General features: G+C 49.0%; 2 protein-coding genes across 3 annotated transcripts in view; one reads left to right on the forward strand and one right to left on the reverse strand.

Annotated features, from left to right (window-relative positions):
• On the forward strand, positions 1 to 10,607 carry Klf11 (KLF transcription factor 11). The gene is made up of 4 exons (XM_046441247.1): positions 1 to 182; positions 1,663 to 1,932; positions 2,837 to 3,800; positions 8,128 to 10,607. The coding sequence occupies exons 1-4, from the start codon at positions 141 to 143 to the stop codon at positions 8,406 to 8,408; spliced, it is 1,557 nt and encodes a 518-aa protein (XP_046297203.1). The 5' UTR covers positions 1 to 140; the 3' UTR covers positions 8,409 to 10,607.
• The window catches only part of Cys1 (cystin 1), a 20,693-nt gene continuing 6,662 nt past the window's right edge, over positions 9,708 to 23,738 (reverse strand). Inside the window, exons 2-3 of one of the 2 annotated variants that reach the window (XM_046441250.2) lie at positions 16,880 to 16,932; positions 9,708 to 13,191 (exon numbers count right to left, since the gene is read on the reverse strand). In XM_046441250.2, the coding sequence (XP_046297206.1) occupies positions 13,086 to 13,191; positions 16,880 to 16,932 (159 nt within the window). In that variant the 3' untranslated portion in view covers positions 9,708 to 13,085. The other variant, XM_046441248.2, reaches the window with a different exon arrangement.

Consider the following 23,738-nt stretch of genomic DNA (forward strand, 5'->3'; position numbering starts at 1 on the left):
GGGGCAGAGCCGCGCGAGCGGGCTGAGGCGCGCGCTGGCCGCAAGAGCTCCGGTCATCACCGCCCGCTGCGCACGTGCGGCCGCTGCCGTGCCCGAGCTCACGCCCGCGGCCGCTTTGCTGCTTCTGAACCGCCGGCACCATGCACACGCCAGGCTCCGCGGGCCCGGGCGACGCGCGTGCGGTGAGTGGAGGGGCTGGCGCCGGAGGGGACGCCTGCCTGAGCTAGGGGCGAGGCGAGGGCGCGCCACCTTGCGGGACTGGCGGAGGCGCGGTCTGTGCGGGGTCTCGCGGTTAAGGTACCGCTGGGGCAACCTGGCGGGCTCCGGGGTTGGGCGGGGCGGTGGCAGCACGGGGTCTCGCCGGGCGGGGAGGGGGCGTGTGCTGTGCCCCGCGCAGCCGGACGTGCAGCTTTGTCTCGCGGTTCCCGGCGGCCCCGCCCTGCGCGGGGCTATTTCCAGCCATGACGTCACCTGGGCCCTGTGAGGAGGGTGGCCGTTGGGCGGGGGCGCGGCTGGCGGGAACGCGGCACCCGGGCGGTGGAGGCGGGGCACGGGTAGGGGCGGGGCGCGGGCTGCCGGCGGGAACCCTGCACGCAAGGGGCGGGAATGCGAGGGCGGGGCAAGGTCAGATGGCGGGAGCGAGGCATGGAGGGGGCGGGGCAAGGGGCGGAGAAGCGGCACGCGGAGGGGCGGGGCAAAGGCGGCTGGCGGGAACGCAGCACGAGGAGGGTCAGACCCTCTGCTTCTGGGTCTGGGGGCTGTGGAGTTACTTGCGCTGGGTGGTCGCAGCGACACTGGGAGAGCAGGTCAGATTCTTGTCCACTTGGGCTTCTGTCTAAACTCTGCATTTGTTCTGTGGTTCAGGCTGCCCACAGAGGTTGGGCAAAGTGGTATTTGCAAAGGTGACCTCTGCCTGTTCTCAGAGAGGGGTAAAGTGGTTGGTCAAAGTTTTGCTGCTTAGGCAATTTAAGTGGAAATGGTATCTTTATAGATTTAAGGTTTTCTTTTGGAAGAGACAAGTCAATCCTGGGAAAAGATCTCTCCTGGGTTGTACAGACCTTATGCACACTCTTCCTCTCGCTCCTCCTAGGCTGGGGCAGAACCAGTGCCTTAATGTTTCTCAATCTGCTAAAAGCAGGCTCAGTCACCATGGGATCTACCTGCATGGAGCCCGTGGAGTTCAGCCACCAGGGAGTTGAGCGCATGCCCTAGAGAGTCTAAAAATGGTCTATAAGGAGGATGCTCTGGTGGCTTTGCCAACTCAAGGAGCTGTCATCAAAAGATCTGACTCACTGGCAGACCACTCAGGCCTTGTATGAATTCATCTTCCAGGTGACACCTTCACACTAGCCACTTTGACTTATATTTTTGTAGTTAGTCTTATTAATAATTTACCCAAGAAAAACATGAACTCGGTAACCTTTTAAGAGTCTTGGTTTTCAGGGGAAACTGCTTGCCGGCCAGGTCCAGTCTTCAGAACACTGGCTTGAAAGCAGAGTTGTCACCAGTGTTCCATTAGGGTCTTTTACTAGCACACAGAGCATGTTGCCTTTGAAGTGATGCATGGATGCAGGCTTCTGGTGTGCACGTCCATGTGCCTCTGGGGGGTGCCTTCCCTTTTTCCCCCTGGACTGAGAAGACATTGTGTTATGTCACCTGTAGGTTGACATCATGGACATATGTGAGTCAATCCTAGAGAGGAAGCGGCATGACAGTGAAAGGTCTACGTGCAGCATCTTGGAGCAAACAGACATCGAAGCAGTTGAGGCTCTGGTTTGCATGAGCTCCTGGGGTCAAAGATCCCAGAAAGGTGATCTATTAAAGATAAGACCCCTCACACCTGTCTCTGACTCTGGGGATGTCACCACCACCATGCTTATGGATACAGCTGCAGCTGAGCTACCAAAGGACTTTCATTCTTTATCAACTCTGGTAAGAGGAGGGGTGGGGAGAGGAGCCCTAGAGTGGCTTAAATACTTACATTGACAACTCATGGGTTGATTCACTGGGATGCTGGCAAGTAGGTTGCTTACCCCTCTTATGTGGGTTCACAGGGGTGAAAATTTTCCCTTCATTGCTTGAAAATGTGCACTGAGGGATCATGACCTTCCAGACATGAGATACACGTGGTTAGTGTACCTCAGATAATAACAGATGAATGCAAGAAAATGAAATTTAATTTCTTGGGGAATCTTGGTGGGGGGTGGGAGGGGGTTAGGTTTTCCTTGTGACCCTATCCAGGATTAGGACATGTGGGCAGCTCCTAGAGAAAGCGTGTGCTATGGCATCAGCCTGAACTTTGTTGAAACAGTGGCACCTCTGCCTTCTTGTGGCAGCTGACTTCAGCGAGAGGAGCAGTGGATCCAGTACTGGGAGTCCCTTGCACCTCAGCATTGGGCTCTTTGGGGCAGCTGAAGAGACCCGGGAATTGTTGGGCACTGTCTGAAGGCTTGGTTCAGTCAGAACCACTGATTAGATTTTTTGAGGACTTGAGATTATTGTGAAAAGCTCTGATTTTGAAGTTTAAATTTGTTTTCTTGTTATAGTCCTAAAGCTAAATTACTCATTTTAGTCGTTGTACAAGGCTTTAGCAGACATTGCCTTTTCTTCCAACAGAGCAAATGCATGATTTAGGAGGGGTCAGAACAGAATGAGGAGAAGCTGAGACAGTGAGTGCCTTGCGTAGCCTTAAGAGCTGCTGGGGCCTTCAGCAGGCTCAGACCAGTCTTCCCTCCATGCATCTTTAAAAGGCATTGGGGCAATGTGATCAAATGAGTTTCTTTTAAAATTTAACCAAAATCTTTTCACGTGGAACTTTTTTTTTTTTTCCCTTAAGTGCATAACTCCTCCTCAGAGCCCTGATCTCATGGAGCCATCGACAGGGACACCTGTTCCTCCCCAAGTAACCGATTCCAAAGCACACAGGGTCATGGCCCTCCCGCTATCTTCATCGGTGGCAGCCAGAGCACTGAACAAGAGGACTGAGAGGGGCTTGCCAAGTTTGAAGCTCGAGCCCCAGGAACCAGCTCCTGCGCCCAGCTGCAGGGCCTTGGTAACAAGTGTGATCCGCCACACGGGGGAGAATCCTGTTCCTGCATGCTTTCCTCCTGCTCAGATGCAAGAACAGCGACTGTCCAATAGCAGAGAAGGAGAAGCACAGTTTCTGGGACATTTGGAAGCTTTGCAGGATACACGCCTTGCAGACAGTTTACTCATTGCTAACGCTGTTTCCTGTCAGCCTTGCTTGCACGGATCTGGCGGCCTGCTCCCCACCGACAAAGGCCCGCAGGCGGGGTGGCCTGCTGCAGTTCAGCCCTGCTCACCAAAGAATTTTGAAAATGACTTGCCAAGGAAAACCACCCCTCTGATTTCTGTTCCTGTCACCAGTCCCCCTGTCCTGTGCCAAATGATCCCTACAACTGGACAGAGTAGCATGTTCTCTGCATTTTTGAGACCCCCTCCCCTATTGTCTGTGGGGACTGTCAAACCCATCCTGCCTCAGGCTGCACCCATGCCCCAGCCTGTGTTCATGGGCCCGCCCATACCTCAGGGAACTGTGATGCTGGTGCTGCCGCAGAGCACTCTAGCCCAGCCTGCTACCTGCCCATCCAGTGTCATGGCTGTTGGGAACACCAAGTTGTTGCCCCTTGCCCCTGCTCCACTGTTCATTGCCTCCAGCCAAAACTGTGCCCCTCAGGTAGACTTCTCCCGGAGGAGAAACTATGTTTGCAGCTTCCCAGGCTGCCGAAAGACCTACTTCAAAAGCTCCCATCTCAAGGCCCATCTTCGCACTCATACAGGTAAGCACTGGGCAGGTAGGGTAATGGGAGCAGCAGACCCTCTGGTTAGGAAGCATATCTGCAGCCACCTCTGAGTGGGAGGCAGGAGGACTGCTGGAGTGGGTAGGGGATCTTTTTTTTTTTTGGTTCTTTAAAGTCCTTGTGATCTTGCAGGAGTTGGAATTGTTAGCACAACCATCAGCACCACTGCTACCCTGTCTGGGTGGAATGTAGGATGGCTCCATTATTGTGGTCCTTCAACAAGTTTTAGAGTACCTTACAGGGCCCCATCTCTCTGTTTTGTAGTAGATATTCATGGTTTCTTTGCATATTTATTTCTTTGTGTGCTGTATTGGGGATTGAACTCGGGTGCTCTACCACTGAGCTACACACCCAGCCCTTTTTCTTTTTAATATTTGTTTTTTAGTTTTAGGTGGACACATAATCTTTATTTTTATGTGGTGCTGCTTGGGAGGCTGAGGCAGGACGATCATGAGTTTAAAGCCAGCCTCAGCAATTTTAGTGAGGCCCTATCTCTAAATAAAATATTAACAAGAAGGCAAGAATGTGGCTCAGTGGTTAAGCATTCTTGGGTTCAGTTCCCATATCAAAAATAATAGTTTTCTTTGGAGAATGTATAATTTTTAATTCAGAAGGTCACAACAAGAAACTCTTAATGACCTAGTGATGTCCTTGTTGTCTAGTCAGCTTTGCCCAGTAGAATTTTTTGCAGTGAATAAAAGGGTATTCTATTTGGATAGCCATGTGCACTTGAAATGGGGCTAGTGTGACTAAGGAACCAAATTCTACTTTCTCATTAATTGAACTTAGTTTCGAAGGCTCCATGGGCTGGTGGCTGCCATGATGTCTGACAGGGCTGAGTGCTGCCTGCTAGAGAATCAATCCCTTTTCTGGATAAGGGCAGCGTTTTTCAGATGTCCAGTGAGTGAGTACTCTGTAGTGCTGCTGTTTGTTTTGTTTGGGGCACTAGGGATTGAACCCAGGGGCACTCAATCCCTGAGCCACATCCCCAGCCCTTTTTAGTTTTTATTTTGAGACATGGTCTTGCTAGGTTGCTTAGGGCCTCACTAAGCTGCTAAGGCTGGCTTTGAACTTTGCAATCCTCTTGCCTTAGCCTCCTGAGCTTCTGGGATTACAGGTATGTACCACCACCCCTGGCTGTTTGTATTTTCCAAGGATCCTATAGTCACTTGTTCAACTTGCCTTTTTGATACTCATGTTACATATAAGCACATAAGGTACGCCATTCAGTAAAGATGTGTTTCATAACTCTTCATGGAACCCCCTTTCCATCAGAATGTCCAGATTGTGGAATATAAAATAGGAAAGTCTGACTGGAGAGAGTTTTGTTTTTTGTCTTACAGAACCCCAGGCCTCATGCATTCTAGGGAAGTGTTATACCATAGAACTATATCCCCAGACCTTTTTAAATTTTGAGGCAGGGTCTTACTGAGTTGCCTAGAATGGCCTTGGACTTGTGATCTTCCTGCCTCAGCCTCAGTAGCAGGATTACAGGTGTGTACCACCATGGCCAATGCTTTTAAGATAGGCTGGTTTCTAATTAGTGCAGTGCACCTCTGACCATAGCAGCCTTTGCTTGCAGCATGAAGTGCATGTTGGTATTCAGACATTCCAGAAGGAGCTGTTCCTCCATATAGCTATGGGGTGGCTATTTGCTTTGGAGAGACAGCCCCAAGCCTGGCCCATGAAGTACTTGCCTCTTTGCTACTTGCCTCTTTACCTGAGCAAAGAGGCAAGTGCTTCATAGGCCAGTCTTGGGGCTGTCTCTCTTTGCCTCCTTTGACCTTGTTTCTCCAATACCAAATTTCCACCCTTCTCCCTCAGCTTTCTTTCCATGTGCTTACTGAGACCCTGAAAGGGCTTGTTTCCTGATCTTATTTCTTTGGTCTTAGTTTATTATGTGTCCCATCATCTCCCTTTGTCTTTTAGTTACTTATGCACTTGTCTTATCTCACCTAGATATAATACCTGGTGTCTGATTCAAGAGTCTGACACTAGTAATGATGGCTGGCTCTTCACTGGGTGGGTGTAGGGCTGTGTCAGAGTGAAGGGGTGCTTCTGAGGAAATCAACCTGCTCTGCTCTGCTCTCGTGGGCTCCTTGGTGTGGCAAGCTCTGCTTTTTTTTTTTTTTTTTAAATAAATTTTTTAAAGTTTATATATGACAGCGGAATGCATTACAATTCATATCACACATAGAGCACATTTTTTCATATCTCTGGTTGTATACAAAGTATATTCACACCAATTCATGTCTTCATACATGTATAATGTCCATCACATTCCACCATAATTTCTAACCCCATACCCCCTTCCACCCCGCCCTATCTTTTGAGTTCGTCTATTCCTCCCATGCTCTCCCTCCTGACCCCACCATGAATCAGCCTCCTTATATCAGAGAAAACATTCGGCATTTGTTTTTTGGGATTGGCTAACTTCATTTAGCATTATTTTCTCTAACTCTATCAATTTACTTGAAAATGCCATGATTTTATTCTCTCTTATTGCTGAGGCTCTGCTTTTAGTAGAGCCTATCCAGATGAACATATAAGGCATGGATTCCAGATTTGGGGAGGTGACTGAGATTTTCATGTTTAATCAGTCAGCCTCCCTGGGTAGAGACACTATCAGAATCATAAGAAATACGGGCATCTAAACAAGCTCCTTTCATGTTTCCCAAAGTACTTATGTTTCAATAACATGAATGTTCTGGAGAATCCCCTTCTTTTATACCATTTTGTAAACACTCCATTGGAGTTTTCATGAGAAATAGATTTGGGTAACTTTACTTGGATAAGATCACTTTCTATATATTTCTACCAACCTGAAAAAACACATTTAAACTGGAATAAGGTAAAGTGAATGGAAGCTCCATTTTGGTAAGTTGAAAACAAGTAGGGGACTTTATAAATCTCATGCAAAGGCTGGCAGTCTGTCCAGCTCCTGGACGCTGGATGTGCTGTTGATGTGGTGGAGCCTGGGAACAAGTAGGCAACTGTCGGAGTTGGTTTTTGTCGCCTTACCAATACCTGAGTTCAAGTAATTTGTGAAGAGTAGAGGCCTATTTAACTCAGTTCTGGAGGCTAGGAATCCCAAGATCCTGGCCCAGCATCAACTCAGCATCTGGCCCAGGCTTTCCTGCTGTATCAAGACATGGTGGAGGGCACCACAGGAGAGACAGCAACTGCTGGAGAACTTGCTTTGATAGATTATTGCAAGAGTAGCATTGCTATCAGTCCATAGTGGATTAATCCATTGACAAGGACAGAGCCCTCATGACCTAGCTACCTGCCAAAGATGCCACCTCTCCATTAACATAATGACTTGGGGGATTAATTTTCCACCACATGAAATACGGGGAACACGTTCAAATTGTAGCAGCAACCTTATGTGTGGGGGTCTTTAAAATCTATAAAATTTCAGGCACTACTGTGTTAATTATAAAGTTTATAATGCTGCTGAATTTTCTTGTTACTTCAATTCTGAAAAATATCTGTTGGTACCTCTTCAACACTCATTTATTCAAAACAGTGTATTTGCCACCTGCTATAGGAAGTGCAGTGCCAGGAGTTCAGCTGTACAAAGATGGGTGAACTAGACATGGAAAGACAGGTTGCATGACAGAGTGTGTCAAGCTAGTGATCATGCAGGCAGCATGTGATTATGGCAGCCTGGTGAAGAAGGGCTTCAGGATGCCAGAAGGGGCGTGCTCCTGCTGGCTAGGAAGACCTTGGTAGGCTCTGTTAAGGGGACGACCATGTCCCCTGCAAGGCTCCCTTGCTTACCTCCCAACTCCAGGAAGACAATTGGGTTCCTGCCAGTGCTCTGGAACTTTGAATAACAAACACGTTAAGTTTGTAGCAGAAGGTGTCTGAACTCTAACCTTTCCATTTTGTAACTAACCTATTTGTCAGTGAAATAAGAAATCTGGAGAGGAAATTAATGATTGTGAGAAGTCTTAAAGATTCTTAGTGGGATTTTTTTTTTAAATGTGCAGTTCATCCTGAGGCGGGGAGGAATTATTCCTTTCAAGAATCTTGTCCCTAACGCTAAGCTGTAACAGCAGATTTATTTAAAAATAAACTTCGAAAGGTTTATTTGATGTCTTTGAGCTCTACAGACTATTTATTACCTCTCAGGTGTGGGAGGAAGAGAATGTGTTTTGGAGGACTTCTTGATTCTAGATCACCTACCATCTGAATAATAAAATCTATTCTGAGATTTTGATGAACAAAATTTTTAAAGAATGTAAATTCGCCTTAAGGCTCTGAGCGTGTTTTCTTTAATGTGATGGTTTTCACCTCCCAGGGGAGAAGCCTTTCAACTGCAGCTGGGATGGCTGTGATAAAAAATTTGCGCGTTCAGATGAACTGTCTCGTCACCGCAGAACTCACACAGGGGAGAAGAAGTTCGTGTGCCCTGTGTGTGAACGGCGTTTCATGCGCAGTGACCACCTGACGAAGCATGCCCGTCGCCACATGACCACCAAGAAGATCCCAGGCTGGCAGACAGAGGTCGGCAAGCTGAACAGAATCGCCTCGGCAGAGTCTCCTGCCAGCCCCCATGCGCCCCTGCCTGCCTCTTCCTGAGAGTGGGTGGGCGTCACTGTGATTCCTTGGGAATAGCTGATGGCTTCCTCTAAAAACAAGGCCTCAGAGGCCCAGGAGCTGGTTCCGATAGTGTGTTAACCCTTCTTTTCTGGTTGGGACCCTGTTCAGTATCTTTTGTAGTTTGAGAAGTTTCTTTCCTTCTTTGTCTTTCTTTCTTTCTTTTTAAAGGAAATAGAAGAAAATTTGATGATCCAAATCACCAGCATTCAAACATTTCGGCAATAAAGTTTACAAAATCTGGATTTTTACAACCTTCCTATTCATATTTTGTAGAAATGAGACAGGGTACTAATTTTATACTGTTTTTTATAAAAATATTTATATTGTTGGTGCTCCAATCATCAGTTTCTAGATAGATGATTTTACCACCTTATTTTCAGCTTTTAATAGCGAAGTTTTATAATGACTCTGCTTTTGCTTTTAGTAAGCTTCGTACATTATTCAGAAAAAAAAAATCGTAAGTTATCAGGTCTTCTCAATTTAAGATTTTTTTAAAAAAAATAACAGGTTGAATAAGGGCCTCTTATTAAAAAGAAGGAAAGGAAAATTTTGCAGTCAGCTTCATAATGTTTTTAAGAGAAATTCCAGGCAACCAATCCTGTAGCCCACGTAACTAAATTCTGGTTGGCTAGAACTAGTCATTTGTGTGTGTTGCGTGACCTGTAAAGGATGCACTGGGGTTTACTCAGGGCACTGCCAGCTCCTGGTGCTGGGGCTGCTGCGTGATCTGAGCATCTGTGTGCTGTTGCTATCTGGGCCATTGCTCTGCTGAACCATTCTTGTTTGTACCTGAGGCCCCCAAAAGAATGCTAGCCCTCAAACCTGGCTGCTTTGTTCATTGTCAGTTGACCTCTTCTGATGTGGCCTTATCCATACTGCATTGTGAGTAGAATGACTACTTAGAAAAAAGGTTGCATGGATCTTCCAAGTACAGTTCATCTGAAGTGAGGTGCAAGTGCATACAGTTGGCACCAAGGTTCAAGTTCCTTTGTTAAGGATGAAAAACTAGGAAGTGTGTGTTATGCATAACTGGCAGTGTAATCCCACCTGACTGACCTTTCATTCATTTTGTTTGAAAGATATTGTTTTGATCAGACAGTCTACCTTGCAAGTAAACCGTGGGCACTGCTTTTTAGCCATGTGAGCACAGATACACAGGAGATTGGCTGCCTGGCGGAATTGGTTTTGGATAAATGTTGGAAGTTCAGGCAACAGAAGAAATGAAAAAACACAGAATGTTGCACTATATCGGTAGCCTGGGAATATTTTTTGTGCTGATTTGTTTTTGCCTTTTAGTTATTGGCACTTAACCTTTATTAAAATGATGGTAAGGTGACATGTGGGGTAAGTAAAATTAGGGTTCGTGTTCAGGTCTTTTTAGTCTAATATAACCCTCTCTTGATCCTTCATTGTATGTTACTTGATACCCATTAAGTTGTCCTTTAGTATCAACTGCTTTTCACCACCATATGTATGTGTGTGTCTTTAGGAGATTTCCACATTTTGGACAATTCCACAGGTGTATGTTCTTGTTGTCATGAGGCATGATATAGTCACAGGAGAGCGATGGTTGTACATAGTTTGTGTTTTCCCCACCACCCCAGTCCTCCCATCCTCCTAAGTCACCATAAACACTTTTGACTATGTGTGTGTCGTAAATGGCATCAGGTTTGGACAGTTGCTTAATTATGTCATACCAATGATGTTTGTCCAGTGATCTGGGGTAGTGGAAGGTCTTTGAATATTTGGTTGCTTGTGACAGAACTTCATTCTCTGAACAGTATTGTAGATGTATTGAAATGGTATTAATTTAAAACTTCCACTTCCTGATTAGATTTAGAAATACTTTCTGAAAAGTTGGGGAAAAGTTCCCGTCTGAAAAATCCTCCTGAGAACCAAGCCCTTGTAGGCTGCAGCGGGTGAGTGAGGCATCCCTGTGCTGACAGTGCGGGTGCTCGGGTGCCCGAGGCCACGCCGGCAAGGCAGGTTCCCCCTGTGCACTTTATTGCTTGAGCAGATTTGCTTGATTTTTGACATTGAGCCTTTTCAGTAGTTTCAGTAAAATTTGTTTCATAATTATGTTTTATGTAACAGACTTTGAATTCTTATTTAAATGAGAATGTGTAATGTAACTTTTTTCTTTGAATCATATAAAACTTTCTTGATTTGCAAACTGGACTTGTGTCCTGTGTCATTAACTGTGCCCAGTGCCTTAGTGTAACACCCAGTGTCTTCCAGGATGAGTGGGCAGACCTGGCCCGACCTGAACTCTCCTTTTTCTCGGGTTTAGTCTGTTTCTTTGCATTCCTTTGGGAGTTCTCTCTGAAAGGAATGTATGAGGAGGTTGCTTCTCTGCTGGCCACTGGAACACACATGTCTGGTCCTGGCAGGATAGGACCCAGCATGCTGGATGACCCTTGGGCCCTTGGGGCCTGTGCTCTTCCCCTGCCAGCGGTGGGTGTCTGCCCGAGGGGGGACTTGGAAGAGGTGTGTGGAAACATTTTTGCTGCCTCACTCCAGCCCTTGCCCAGGGTTAAAGACAACGTGAGGGCTCCTCAGTCTTCCTCTGCACGTTCTTCCGTGAGCCTGCTCCCACTGAGGCTTTGTATCTACACACAAAGGTATGTAATAAAGAGCTCCTGTGGGTGTCACCAGAGGCTTTGTGGGCTGGGATCTTGCTGTCTGCATCATTGAGCAGAGGTGACAGTGGCCCCAAAGGCTACAGATGTCTGCTGTTCCTGTCTGTTTGGTCTATTGCTGGCCCTTGTCATCTGGCCTCTTGATTCTGGGGAGTCCTAATACTCATTCTTCGAAACTGCTGGGCTCCCTGGGTCACCTTTCCCAGGCTTCACAGATGTGAAATCTCAACTGTGAAGACCCCGAGGATCGATCTCTCCTTGCACCTCTTGCCTGAACTAGGTAGTCCTGCACCTATCCCGTGACACCTGCCCAGTCTGCATCTCAAACCCGACATGGCCAAGCCCCACCTCTCTTCCCCACCCTTGTTTTTCTCACAGTTGGCCCCGTTGTCCTTGAACTGCACGTGAGTCCTTGCAGTTCAGGTGCAAGACCTTGGAGTCACTCTGCTCTCACCCCATATCCAACCCGTCACAGTTCTTGACTCATCTTTCAAAACATCTGGGCCATTGAGGTTTCTATGAGTTCTCCACAAGAAAATGCAGAGGTATCATCTTTTTCTTGGAAACCAGTTGAATGTGTCATATTCTAACAAAATGATGATGTAAAGTTGTAAACATTTACATCAGGTTCAAAACCAGATTTACCTGGCAGTAAGAAATAAAAGTTCAACTTCTTTTAAAATAAGCATTCACATTATTAAAATAGTAATGACTTTCATCTTTATATCAAGAGGAATGTTTTGGGCCTAGGAGAGGAACAGTTCCCAGCTTTGGGGAGGATCTAAGCCAACCCCCCAGAGGCTGGTGACCGGCTCTGCTGTTCTGTGCTCTGACTTCGCAGTGCAAGTCTCCCAGCTGCAAGCAGCTGATCAAAGGCACTCTTGTCAACTGTGAAAGTTCACAGAAAGGCTTGTCAGTGAGACTCACTGGCCCGCGAGCACAGGGATGGTGCCAAATGGCTGTCCCTTCCTCAGTTTCTGAGAGGCTCTGGCCCCAGTGCTGGCAGCACTTCTCAGGAAATGGAGGCTGCCCAGGGAGGCCTCGGTGTTGGTGGGTAAATGTGAGATGAGCCAAGATCTCTTATGGCTTCAGCAAAAGCTGCTGTTATTCCATCCAGCCCCTTGACACTGCCACCATTTCTTACTGCAGGAGGTTCTGGGCAGGCAGGTTTCTCATTTGTCAACTGGGAACATTGGAAGGCTCTTCTGGCCTCGTGACTGGGATTGTCTACCTTCTGCACAGGGAGAAAGGGTGTAAGGCCCTGTGGGGGATGGCCAGGCTACCTGCCAGAGTGGAGCTAGACAGCAGGTACCCTGAGACCCTGTCCAGGTGGCTGGACACCCACTCCCAATACAGAAGGCAGTTTTGTGCACCAGCAGGGTGAGGCCTCAGTGGCAGTGGGAACTGTGTGATCTCAGACTGTCAAAGAGCCTCCAGAACTATCTCTTGGAGAGGGAAGCTGGGGCCTAGAGAAGGAAAGTGAGGAGCTCTGCCATCCCAGCCCAGTGAAAGAGCTGGGGTGGAGATGCCTCCAGCACCACGGAGGCTGAGAAAGGCCTGAAGTCCAGGCCCTAACCCCAGACTCAAGTGCAGCTGGGGTGCTGCACTTTGGCTCTTCTGGGAGCCAGTTAGAGATGCAGAATCTCAGGCCCCACTAGGCCTACAGAATCAGATCTGTACTTCAGCCACATTCCATGGGGTTCATTGCTCATGAAAATCCAGATGCACTGAGTGGATGGGCCTCCTCTGGAGACTAGCCGGAGGACTGAGGGCACACCTTGGTGCATGTTCCAAGAGGAATCCTCAAGCTCCAAGAGAACCCTACAGACAGGTCTCCACCTATGGCTGGGTACCTGCACAGCTGATGCCCTGGCCAGCAAGTGAAGTTGAAAAGGTCAGTTTGGAAAAGTCCAGGAAGAGCTAGGTTTTGCAGAAGTTCAGCTGAGCCCTGGTGGGGAGTGATTCTCACACAGCCCAGGGTCTATGGAGCCATGGTCACGCCCCTGCACGGCTGACCTCAGCGACAGTACTCCCGCTCTATGCTGGCCATCAGCTCCTCCTCCGCGTAGTCATAGGAAATGGCTGATTGCCTCTCGGGCCTCTTGTGGCTGCTGCTTGGGGCTCTGCAAGCAGAAGACCAGACACAGACAAGATGTTACCCTCAAAGTGTGTCTCTATCAGTGACCACATTGGCCCCAAGCTGAAAACCCCTGCCCAGGGACCTCTGGATCCTTCTTCCCCGACCCCCTGATGTGGTCAGCCTTGCCTGCTTCTCTGTCTTCATCATTCCCTCGAATCCCACTGAGACCTCAGGCTGAGCAGGAAGCCAGTGCCTGCAGAGTTGGAGAGAGAGTGGGGGGCAGCAGGAGCCCATCCCAGCATGGCCACCTTGGGCTCATCGTTTGCACCCTGAGCACCCTCTTTTTTTTTTTCTTCTTGAAAATGGAGCTTGTTCATAAATTTATTCTGAGGCTTAAAAATGATAATGTGTGGACAGAGTGACAGGGTCTCACCCATGGTCAGCCCTCCATCAGGGAGTCTAGAAGCTCCATGTCCATTTGCCAACTCACTTCCTGTGCCTGTACCCTTGGCATGGCAAGGGGACTGCTACCAGGTCAGGGTGGCTGTCCAGGGTCCTGCCACTCCTTGAGCAATCAGGCAGAGTGACTGAGATGGGACCTGAACAGGGCTCCCCTTCCTGCAGCCTGAGCTCAGAGAAGGGCCCTCTGGCCTGGACCCTGCCCTCCACCCGGCCCTGGCTCCCAGGCTTCCCAGACTTTGGACATCTGAGTGGCACTGGCTGTGTCTTCAGTGCTTCCCACAGCTGTGTCGCCTTGTGCAGATGGCCTTGTGCCCACCCATGGTGTCCTGGTAGGACCCGTGGCTGGGCTGGGAGCTGCTACCAGGAGCTGCTGCCTTTGAGGGGGTGGGGCCCAGGTCTGCAGCTGCCCACAGGGTCAGGGTGAGAGGCCAGAGGTGCCTGCCGCTAGTTGTGGGATGGTGACCGCTCCCGCCTCCCGTCACTCCAGCTAGAGAAGGCCCTGCCACTTGCCAGTCAGGCAGCTAGGGCACTTCCTCTTTCCTGGCCTCAGATTCCCCACTTGTGAGCTCTGTAAGGTCCACCTGATGCTTTTGGCCAACACTTATTCGGGGAGCAGCCTCCAGGGCCCCATCTGGTTCTCTCAGAACTCAGGACAAGAACAAGACCTGGGCAGTCACTTGATCACCACCCCGGTGCAGTCCCCGGACTTCACAGGAAGGGTGAGCTCTGACAGCGGGCTCTACGCACACACGGACCCCTCTCATGCCTGACACGGCACACGCTAAGTGCACAGCTGGCTATGGCACTGCATTTATTAAGCACCTACCATGTGCAAACACTCTGCAAAAAGCATGCGCTACCGTTGTTAAAATGTGGGTCTCAGTAAATGTTCCTTCTGCCTTGGAGACACAGTGGGAAGGCAGATCCCAGCTGCTCTGACAGACTTCGACTAGTGGTTCCTCTTCCCTTCACGACTGACCCTTGGGGTGGACAGATGGCACCTGTTGTGTCTGGCGCTTGGGATGTACTGAACAGGAGTAGCTGCCTGCAGGGTTCCCTGCCTCGCAAGGTCCCGGCAAAGCCTGGTACAGAGGACAGATGCTGTCATTGAACTCCTGTTCCACCCCCTCCTGAGGTCCTCTCCACTGAGGAATATGCCTGAGATGCCCAAACACCCTCCAGGGCAAGCTGGGGACTGTCCTTCAGGAATCCTGGGGCACCACTCTGGGCCTGGGGCACCCCAGCAGGACTTCAAGCCCTTCTGGGCTCATGCAGCCCAGCCCTCTACACTCAGAGGTGTGAAGGGCGAAGCCTGAGGACAGGCGCCCAAAGTCACAGGGACCTGGTTGCAGACTCCCCTCACTCTGTCCTTTCCCACTGGGCACCCCAACACTCTTATAAGTGGGACCCCAGGAAGGAGAGGCAGGAAGTGACACAGAAGGCTGACAGAATGGCCCCGGGCTGGGATCGGCAACAGAGTTGGGCTGTGCCAGGTCTTTGAGGAGCCGGGGCTCCCTGTGTGCCCAGCCACACCCACCATGCCATGGGCTACTGGCCTGGGAGCTCGGCCAGTGGAGGGGGGCAGTGTTGTCCACTCTTCCCCCCCCAACCCCTGCCACTATGGGAGTGGGGCACGCTGTGAAGAGGAAGATCCAGCCCTGAGTAGATTCTTGGGAAGTCATCCCACCCTCTAGGGAGTCAAGAAGGAACCTTCATTTAAATTATTAATTATTCAATCAGTTTTTCTTCAGCAGGGATTCCTAAAGTCATACACTATTTTTAAATAAGATATTTTAGTTGTAGATGGACACAGTGCATTTATTTTTTTAAAATATTTATTTTTTAATTGTAATTGGTTGGACACAATACCTTTATTTTATTTTTTTATTTTTATGTGGTGCTGAGGATTGAACCCAGAGCCACACTCAGCCAGGAGAGTGCTCAACCACTGAGCCACCATCTCAGCCCAAAGTCACACACTTTTTAAAAAAGAAAAAGACCTTTCCAGGGAGAAAGGAGTCTTCCCCAAAGGAAAGAACATGCCCCCCACCCCCAACAAACCTATCATAATTGGATGCTACATGAAGTGAGGTGAGGCCAGGGACATTCGTACCGGACTCTTGGGTCAAGAATTTTCTAAAATTTACTAGGCTTCTGACCATGGTGCATCGTGCCTTGGGGCACTCATCAGGGATACTGGGAAGAGTCACTCTCCCTCCCCAGCACCTGTGTCCACTGGCCTAGGGCCTTCCTTGCAGGCAGGCACCTGCAGAAAGAGCACAGCACCGGCAGGTACAGGCAGAGCCTGGAGACTCCTAGCCAGGGCTCCCATCACACCCTCCTCCCTGACTCCCGGCCAGCCCTGCAGGAACAGCTCAGGGGAGCAGCAGCTTCTCCCAGCACACTGCCCCAGCTCTGTTGCTTCCGTGGGTCCCCCTCCCTTGGGAAAGAGTGCCCACATCACAGAGGATGGCCAGGACTCCAGTGGAGGCCCACACACCCAGACTCATCTTCAACATTCCTTTCAACCCACATCTCCAAAGCCCCACCTCACCTGCGCCATGAGGGTCAGGGACAGATCTGTATCTCCCTGCCTGCCTGAGGCCTACAGGCAGAGGGGACAAGGTGGGGTCACAGGTATAGAGAAGGGGCCTGGCTGGGGCTTGCTGAAGGAGGAGATGCCCTCATGTGAAGAGGAGGGGGTGGGATTTGAAAAGGAGGTATCTGAACTGGACTTTGAAAGCTTTTTTACTTTGATAATTTGTTTTGGAAAATTTTAAGTATACAGAGGAGTCAGAACTATAGATTCAACAATTGGGTAAAATGAGAGCAAAGTTGCTATGTTTACTTTATCACATTAACTATCTACTTCATCTGATTTTTCTAACACATCCCCAAATCAGCTACACTGGGCTGGGGTCATGGCTCAGTGGTAGAGCGCTTGCCTGGCATGTGTGAGGCACTGGGTTCGATTCTGAGCACCACATATAAATAAGTAAATAAAATTAAGGTTCATCAACATCTAAAAAATATATATTAAAAAAAAAGAGCTACACTGAGGGCAACAGCTCTCCACGCTGCTGGAGGGGTGGTGGGGGGGTCACCCGAGAGTAGACAGACAGGCCTGGTCTCTGGGGAACTTTAAAGAAGAAAGGACTGGGTACCAAGAAGAAAGCAGGGCACAGGAGGGATTTGGGGTGGCTGGAGCCAACAGAATTAGAAGCTTCTGGAGCAGACATGCCCCTACCCACCCCCCACTCCACACTTACTCAGAGGTATGGCTGTCCTCTGGGTGGTCTTCAGCCTGAGGTTCTGGGGACACCTTGAGAAAGACAAAGAAATAGATGTCAGAAGATTGAAGAAATAGGTGTCAGAAGGTTGAAGAAATAGGTGTCAGAAGGTTGCAGCTGCCGAATGCTCTGGCTTCGTGACAGGCAGTGGTCACCACATTCCACCCAGAACACTTAAACATCAGAGCTGGAGAGACTCTCAGGCAGCAGAGACCCATCTGCCCATTTCCCAGGTGAGAAAGCCCAGGCTTCGAAAGGGGAGTGACAAAGAGCAAATGGCAGAGCCTTGGACAGACTCCCTGCCTAGCATGACAGCACCCCTCCTACCGCCAGAAGTTGATGGCCACTGTCACTAGCAGGAGGGCACCTGTCTTCACCTCCAGGGATCACATTAGTTCCTAGTTTTGAGAATTGTTTAGTTTCACCTGCAGCAAAGTACGTATGCTATTTCATCAATTAAAATATGAATGTACTTTTAAAAGAACTATGAACAATAAATTTAAAATTTATAAATTACCCAGTCTAAGGAATTTTGTGATAGTATTTTGTTGTTGTTGTTATAGCATCTTGAACTTAAGACACCGGCAGAGGGAAAAAAAAAATCCTTAAAGGCAGGAAGAGAGGAGAAGGTCACCGATAAGAAACCCCAACCAATCAATCAATCAATCAGAAACCAAGACTCAGATGACAGCAGCATGGGACCACACTAGAATAGCTCCAAAAAATGTAAAAGAAAGTTATTTTGAACTCAAACTTGTAATTCTGAATCCTCATCTAGTGTTAGAGCAAACTAAACACAATTTTCAGACGTACATTCAGAGTTTATCTTTGGCTACCCTTTCTGGGCAACAAATATTTATATAAGATTTTAAAAAATGACTCATAGAAGACCAGAGCTCCGTGAGCCTGATGGACTTAACCCAGGAACACAGGGACATGGGACAGGGGAACATCAGGGTCTGTGCTGGAGCCCTGGAAAGCACCCTGTGCATGTCAGAAGTTTCCACAACCCCAACTGAGTGGCCGGAACAGCTGACTGTGATGGTTCAAGGGCCCTTGTGAAAGAGGAGGCACTTGGTCTGCATGTCGCAGAGAGTGGACCCACAGGGACAGCAATGGGCTCAACACAGAGAACTATCAGACAGAGACTGGGAGTCGCAATGGTTGGTTCTCCTATCAGAATTCAACACCGAGGCAAGCACACACCTGAAGTCAAGCCTTCTTGTTATAGGATCACCACCCGTGTTCAGCGGTGAAGAAGGGCCTGTGGGGCTCACAAGGACAGTCACCCCGTGTCTTTCACTTTCCTCTCCCCTTCCTTCCAGGCCTGGCCGGCTGGGTTCAGTCCTCCAAGCTGCCACCTTCCTCCCTGTTGGCCTGGCCAGGGGCCCTCTCAGGACTCTGCTCATCATGCTGGTTTGCAAATTTGCAAGTGGACCCTGGAAGGCAAGGAGGGTAGGAAGGACCCCCAGCCCTAAGCCAGGGACTGTCAGAGAAGACGCTGAGCTGTCCCCTGCCACCTTTCTGAAAACAGCAATCCCACACAGCAGTGCTGAGCACCAGTCATAGGAACCTGCTTGCTCTGCAGACTTTGGGGAGCTTCTCAGGGGTTTGTTTTTCTTTGAACAGTTGAACAAGATAAGCTCTTCTCCCCGGTATCCTGGCGCATACTCCCATGTGGCCAAGAGAGGCTGAATTGGGCTTCTGCCCTGCAGGAAGCTGCTTATGTTCTCAAATTCTCTTCCATTCTCAGACACTGGGAACCACACAGATCAATCATTCATCAGGTATTCGGTCAGCCTTCCTAGTCTACCCAGGGCTACATCAGCACTTTGGGCACATGGGCTCTGTACCCTCAAGGGAGGGGGAATCTCACTAGATAAGTATGTCCTAAACATCCAGCACAGCAAGACATCTGAGACCAAAGACATCCTGTGCACCAGGAGAGGATGGTGCAGGATGGTTGTCAAAAGACTTGATTTGAAAAAGAAACAGACTCAGTTCTCCTCCTTTTCCTCCTCATTATTGAGCCCAGGGGCACTCTCTCACTGAGCTATATCCCAGCCCTTTTTATTTATTTATTTGCTTGTTTAATTTATAATGCTGACTGCTGTCTCTGGTTTTTTTAAACACCTTTATTTCATTTATTTATTTTTATGTGGTGTTGGGGATCTAACCCAATGCCTCATGCATGCTAGGCAAGAGCTCTACCACTCAGCCACAGCTACCGCCCTCTTTTTACTTTTTGAGACAGGGTCTAGCTAAATTGCTGGCAATTTTCTTATCTTTTCCAAGCATTGACTTTCTCATCTATAAAACAGATTTATTGTGAAATATCATGAAGTGATTGCAACAGTGCCTGGTAGTTAAGAATTTCTCAATAAATACTAGCTGTGACTATTTCTATTACTATCATCAGACCAGTGCTATGTCCTCTGCTGTTCTCTATTATTAACCTGTTAACATTAGTTAATCTTCTCCAACAAAAACAGCCATTCTCCCAAGTTTATAGAAGTACACAATAAATACTAAGCATTCCCTGAACTATGTTGAATGACTAGTTGTTAACTAGTTAAGATCTTCGGTTTAAAATCTATATTAGCACTTGGCAGAGTGAAAATAGTATAACAGAGAGTAGGATTCAAATCCCAGTTTTGCCATTTAATAAGGATGCACCTTTGGATGAATTGTGAGGCTCCCTGGTCTCCCTCTGCATAGTGGGGAGGTGCCTCGGGAGTGCTGCGAGATGACAGATAATGGGTGCAGAGAACACCTTTACTATAATAGCATCATTCAGTGATCAGGGAGCGGGGCACTGTCCTAACTCACCATTACCTAACCTAGACTAGCCTCAGAGGCAGCCTTGCTGACACCCTGTGTACTGAGTACACCCTGTGTACTTGGTCTTCAAGGCTGGGGAGAGGCTCCAGGGTGACACATCCTTCCCTGGGAAGCCAGTGCTGCTGTGGCTCTTGGGAAGTGGCATGGCAGTCCAGGGTAGCAAGCCACGCATTGGTGTGTCCTGCTGAGGTAGGCCTGGTGGGGCTGGCCGGAAACATTTGCACTTGCCCACCTGGTGGAGGTGGATAGCACAGCACTGGCCCAGGGGCCATGGATGACCATGGCTACTGGTGGCTGGTGAGCATCCCCATGGGGGACAGCCCACATTCACCACAGTCATTCACACACTCCTGTAGGGGAGAGCACAGAGGGAAGGGAGGATCCTGAGCCAGCAGGGAATTCCTAAAGGAAGAGGGATAGGGAGTGTGAGCCAGTAGTGAAGGCCAGAGACAAGTCCCAGCAAATCATTCACATGCACCAGCCCCAACGTACAACCCCCACGCACACCCCTCCTAAAGCAGCCCAGTCCAGCCCTTCTCGAGGCAACTCAGACTAGACTATTGAAAAGTTCTTTAATGTTCTTTCTAAACTTTATTATGATGAATATACATAATCTAAAATTTACTATCTCAACCACTTTTAAATGCACAGTTCAGTGTCCTTAAGTACATTCATGTTGTTGGGCAACCACTGCCACCACAAATCCGTGGAACTTTTCTTTTCATAACTGAAACTCTATCCATTAAACCCTACCCCCTTCCCATCCCAGCCCTGGGGAACCACCAGCTAGCTACCTTGTCTCCTGTGAATCTGACCACTCCCACTTCCTCCCGGGGAGTGTATGGTTTGTCCTTCAGTGGACGGTTTATTTCATGGAGCACAATATCCTCAAGGTTTGTGTCATATGTTAAAGTGTACGATGGCATTTACTTTATTTATTTATATATTTTTTAAAATTCTTTTTTTTTTAAATATTTATTTATTTTTTAGTTTTCGGCAGAAATAACATCTTCGTTTGTATGTGGTGCTGAGGATCGAACCCAGGTCGCACGCATGCCAGGCAAGCGCTCTACCGCTTGAGCCACATCCTCAGCCCTGTTTATTTATTTATTTTTATACTTGGGATTGAACCCAGGGACACTGAACCACTGAGCTACATCCTAGCCCTTTTTAATACTTTATTTAGAGACAGTCTCACTGAGTTGCTTAGGGCTTCACTAAGTTGCCGAGGTTAGCTTTAAACTCAAGAGCCTCCTACCTCAGCCTCCTGAGCCTCTGGGATTACAGGTGGGCCATGGCACCTAGCTTGGAATGTCCTTCTTAAAGCTGAATCAGATTTCATCGTATGCATAACTTGCACTTTGCTCGTCATCCTTCCATTGACGGACATTTGGGTTGCTCCCACCTACGTTGCACCTATTGTGGCAATGCCGCTACCAAAGTGCGTGTACGAGAGCTCTGTGAGTACTTAGGGTATGAATGAGGTTCCTTTCTAGGCAAGCAGCTATCTCCCAGCCCTGTGAAGCCCCTTCCTTACATCAATACCCAGCCACTGGGCTTGGCTCTATTCTCAGAGGCAACATAGAAACAATGAAGCCATTTTAACCAATCGTGCTGGGGCCATTGTTTATGAAGTCCTCCAACTTGGAACTTGTTCCCCCTGGTCAGTGTCAGCTGGAGCCAGCTTTTGCTGTCACCTGGGTGGCTGCTTTTCCTCTCATCAGGATTTTGTAAGGATTTTGACACATAGTTTCTGCAGTCAGGCAATTGAGTGAAAGAGCCCAGGATTTGGAGTTGCGTAGGCATCACCATCTGGCCCTGGCTGGTCTCTCCTTTTCTCAGCGCCATAAGATGTTCTGGACACTGCTAATGGGAAGTCACCACAGCCTCTCCAGGAAGCCACAGCAGTGGAATCCATCATATATGAGAACTGCAGCCCTGGAGCTGGCTGCACATGAAAGTCACACTCTCTCTTTTGCGGTTTTTCTGATCACAGCCTGGTTGCATGCGTACCATTTTCACCAGAGTTTCTCTTCATCTGCCATTTGATATGTGGCCCTTTCAACCAGTTTGTTTAAGCCTTGAACTTGACTTTCTCAGATGGGACATGCATTTTCTCCCTCCCAGAACTCAGAGCTTGCTGAAACAAGGGGGACGGGAGGACACAGCCCCAGGCCCAGAGCAGACACAGACACCTGCCATCAGCCAGCTGGCTGCCAGTGCCCTCTGGGTCAGATACACACCTGGATGGGGCTGATGCTGGGCTGGGCTGTGGGAACTGGGCTGAGCTCAGAGTGTGCTTGGGAGCCTTCGCCTTGTGGGCAGGGAAATGCATGTCACCCCTCCTAGGGAGGCTTTGGAGAAACCAAACCACAGCTGAACAAGCAGCAGCACATGTGAGAAGGAACTGAATATAATGATCTCCGAAGGTCTTCTTGAGTCTTACAAGTAGAGTTTTGTTTTGTGAAAATAAAGTTTTAGAAGTTGCCTTTTAGGATATCCCCTGCATATTTTATTTTCCAAAACATATTATATCCTGCTTCCTCTATTGAAAATTCTCATCTTAATTATTATTATTATTTGCAGTAATGGGAATTGAACCCAGGAGTGCTCTCTACCAGTGAGCTACATCCCTAGTCCTTTTAATCTTATTTTGAAAGAGAGTCTAAGTGGCTAAGGCTGTCCTCAAATTTGCCACCCTCCTGCCTCAATCTCGGAGTTGCTGGGACTACAGAGTGACACAGTGCCCAGCTAACTTGTAACAGCTTTGTAGGTATATATGATCACATTGTGTAATTGACAAGCACAGACTGCGATGATTGAAGAATACAGGCTGGTAGGTAAGTTTTGACGTGAGCTCCAATATACATCCACCAAACTGCCCACACATCCAAGGGGCTAAGCAACCTCATGGCCCCCCAATTTTCCCTGCACTCCTCTTCAGTGCTTCCTTCCTTCCCTGTCCCCCACCCCAGGCGACCCCTGATCTGCGTGTCCACTTTGCACACATCCAGGTAAGGGAACCCTGCCTCCTGCATCGGTGTAGCTGGCTTTCACCCCGCGTAGTGATGGTGAGGTCCAGCAAGCGGCCAGCCTGTCAAGAGCAGTCCATTCCCTTCCATCCCATCGTATGGATGTGTTTCCACCTTCCTTAAAAATCATCTTTCTTTGAAGCCATGATTTGGGTTTTTATCTTTGTTTTTTCAACGTACAGTAGAGAGGAGGGGTACCACGGACTTCCTGGTACCCCATCTCCCAGTTGCCACCATTCGCGCTCTTGCCCGCTGGGCTCCGTGCCCGGCACCAGGGGGCGCTGTTCTCCCGGCGCCGCGGTCGGTTAGCTCCTTGCGCGAAGCTACGGGGGCTTCGCGGGGGCAGAGGGGGCGCGCAGGTTGGCTGTGCGTGGAGCGCTGAGCAGGCTTGCTCCAAGAGGCTCCGGAGAAATGGCCCTGGAGGGAAATGGCTCGGGTCCACTGGTGAGGGCCTTGCCTTCGGGGAGGGGTTTCCAAAGCCACTAGAGAGGCCGAGAGCGTGGGGCTGGAAGAAAACAGCTCCGCCTCGCCGTGCTGGACGCCTTGGCGCCGTGTAAAGCGCGTCCACACGCCGCCGCACAAAATGTCCCCGCTTCCCCCACCCCCCAACGACGTCTAGGAGGACCTCACTAGACTTCTAGAGGCTTGTCCGTGCTGGCAGGGGAGGGACTGCGGTCACCTGATCTCCAGACCCCAGGCATCCTCCCACTGGCCTAGCCAGTGTGGGTGTGGTGACAGATGCCACATCCTTGTTCCTGGTTTGAGCCCCACTGCTGCCTGGGAACTTGAACCACCACCCTGTTGGGACTGAATATTCTCTCAGGCCCCCTGGGCTGTCGTCCGCTCAAATGATTACCAGGTGGAGAACCAACCAGGTCCTGGGTACTCTACCTGGGAGGCAGAGTTCAATGGGAAATTGCTTTGGTGGCCTCAGGCTGGGCACCTTCCTTCCTGGGTAATGAGCT

Source organism: Marmota monax, unplaced genomic scaffold, assembly GCF_021218885.2.
Source record: "Marmota monax isolate L192 unplaced genomic scaffold, Marmota_monax_Labrador192_F-V1.1 WCK01_AAM20220418_F8-fsc00010, whole genome shotgun sequence".
NCBI classification, from domain to species: domain Eukaryota; kingdom Metazoa; phylum Chordata; class Mammalia; order Rodentia; family Sciuridae; genus Marmota; species Marmota monax.

Bases quoted from the DNA above. Each gene is read 5' to 3' on its own strand.
- Klf11 (XM_046441247.1), top strand. From the start codon at position 141: ATGCACACGCCAGGCTCCGCGGGCCCGGGCGACGCGCGTGCG. The intron at 183-1,662 runs GTGAGTGGAGGG...TGTCACCTGTAG, and splicing joins GCCCGGGCGACGCGCGTGCG to GTTGACATCATGGACATATG. The intron at 1,933-2,836 runs GTAAGAGGAGGG...TTTTCCCTTAAG, and splicing joins TTCATTCTTTATCAACTCTG to TGCATAACTCCTCCTCAGAG.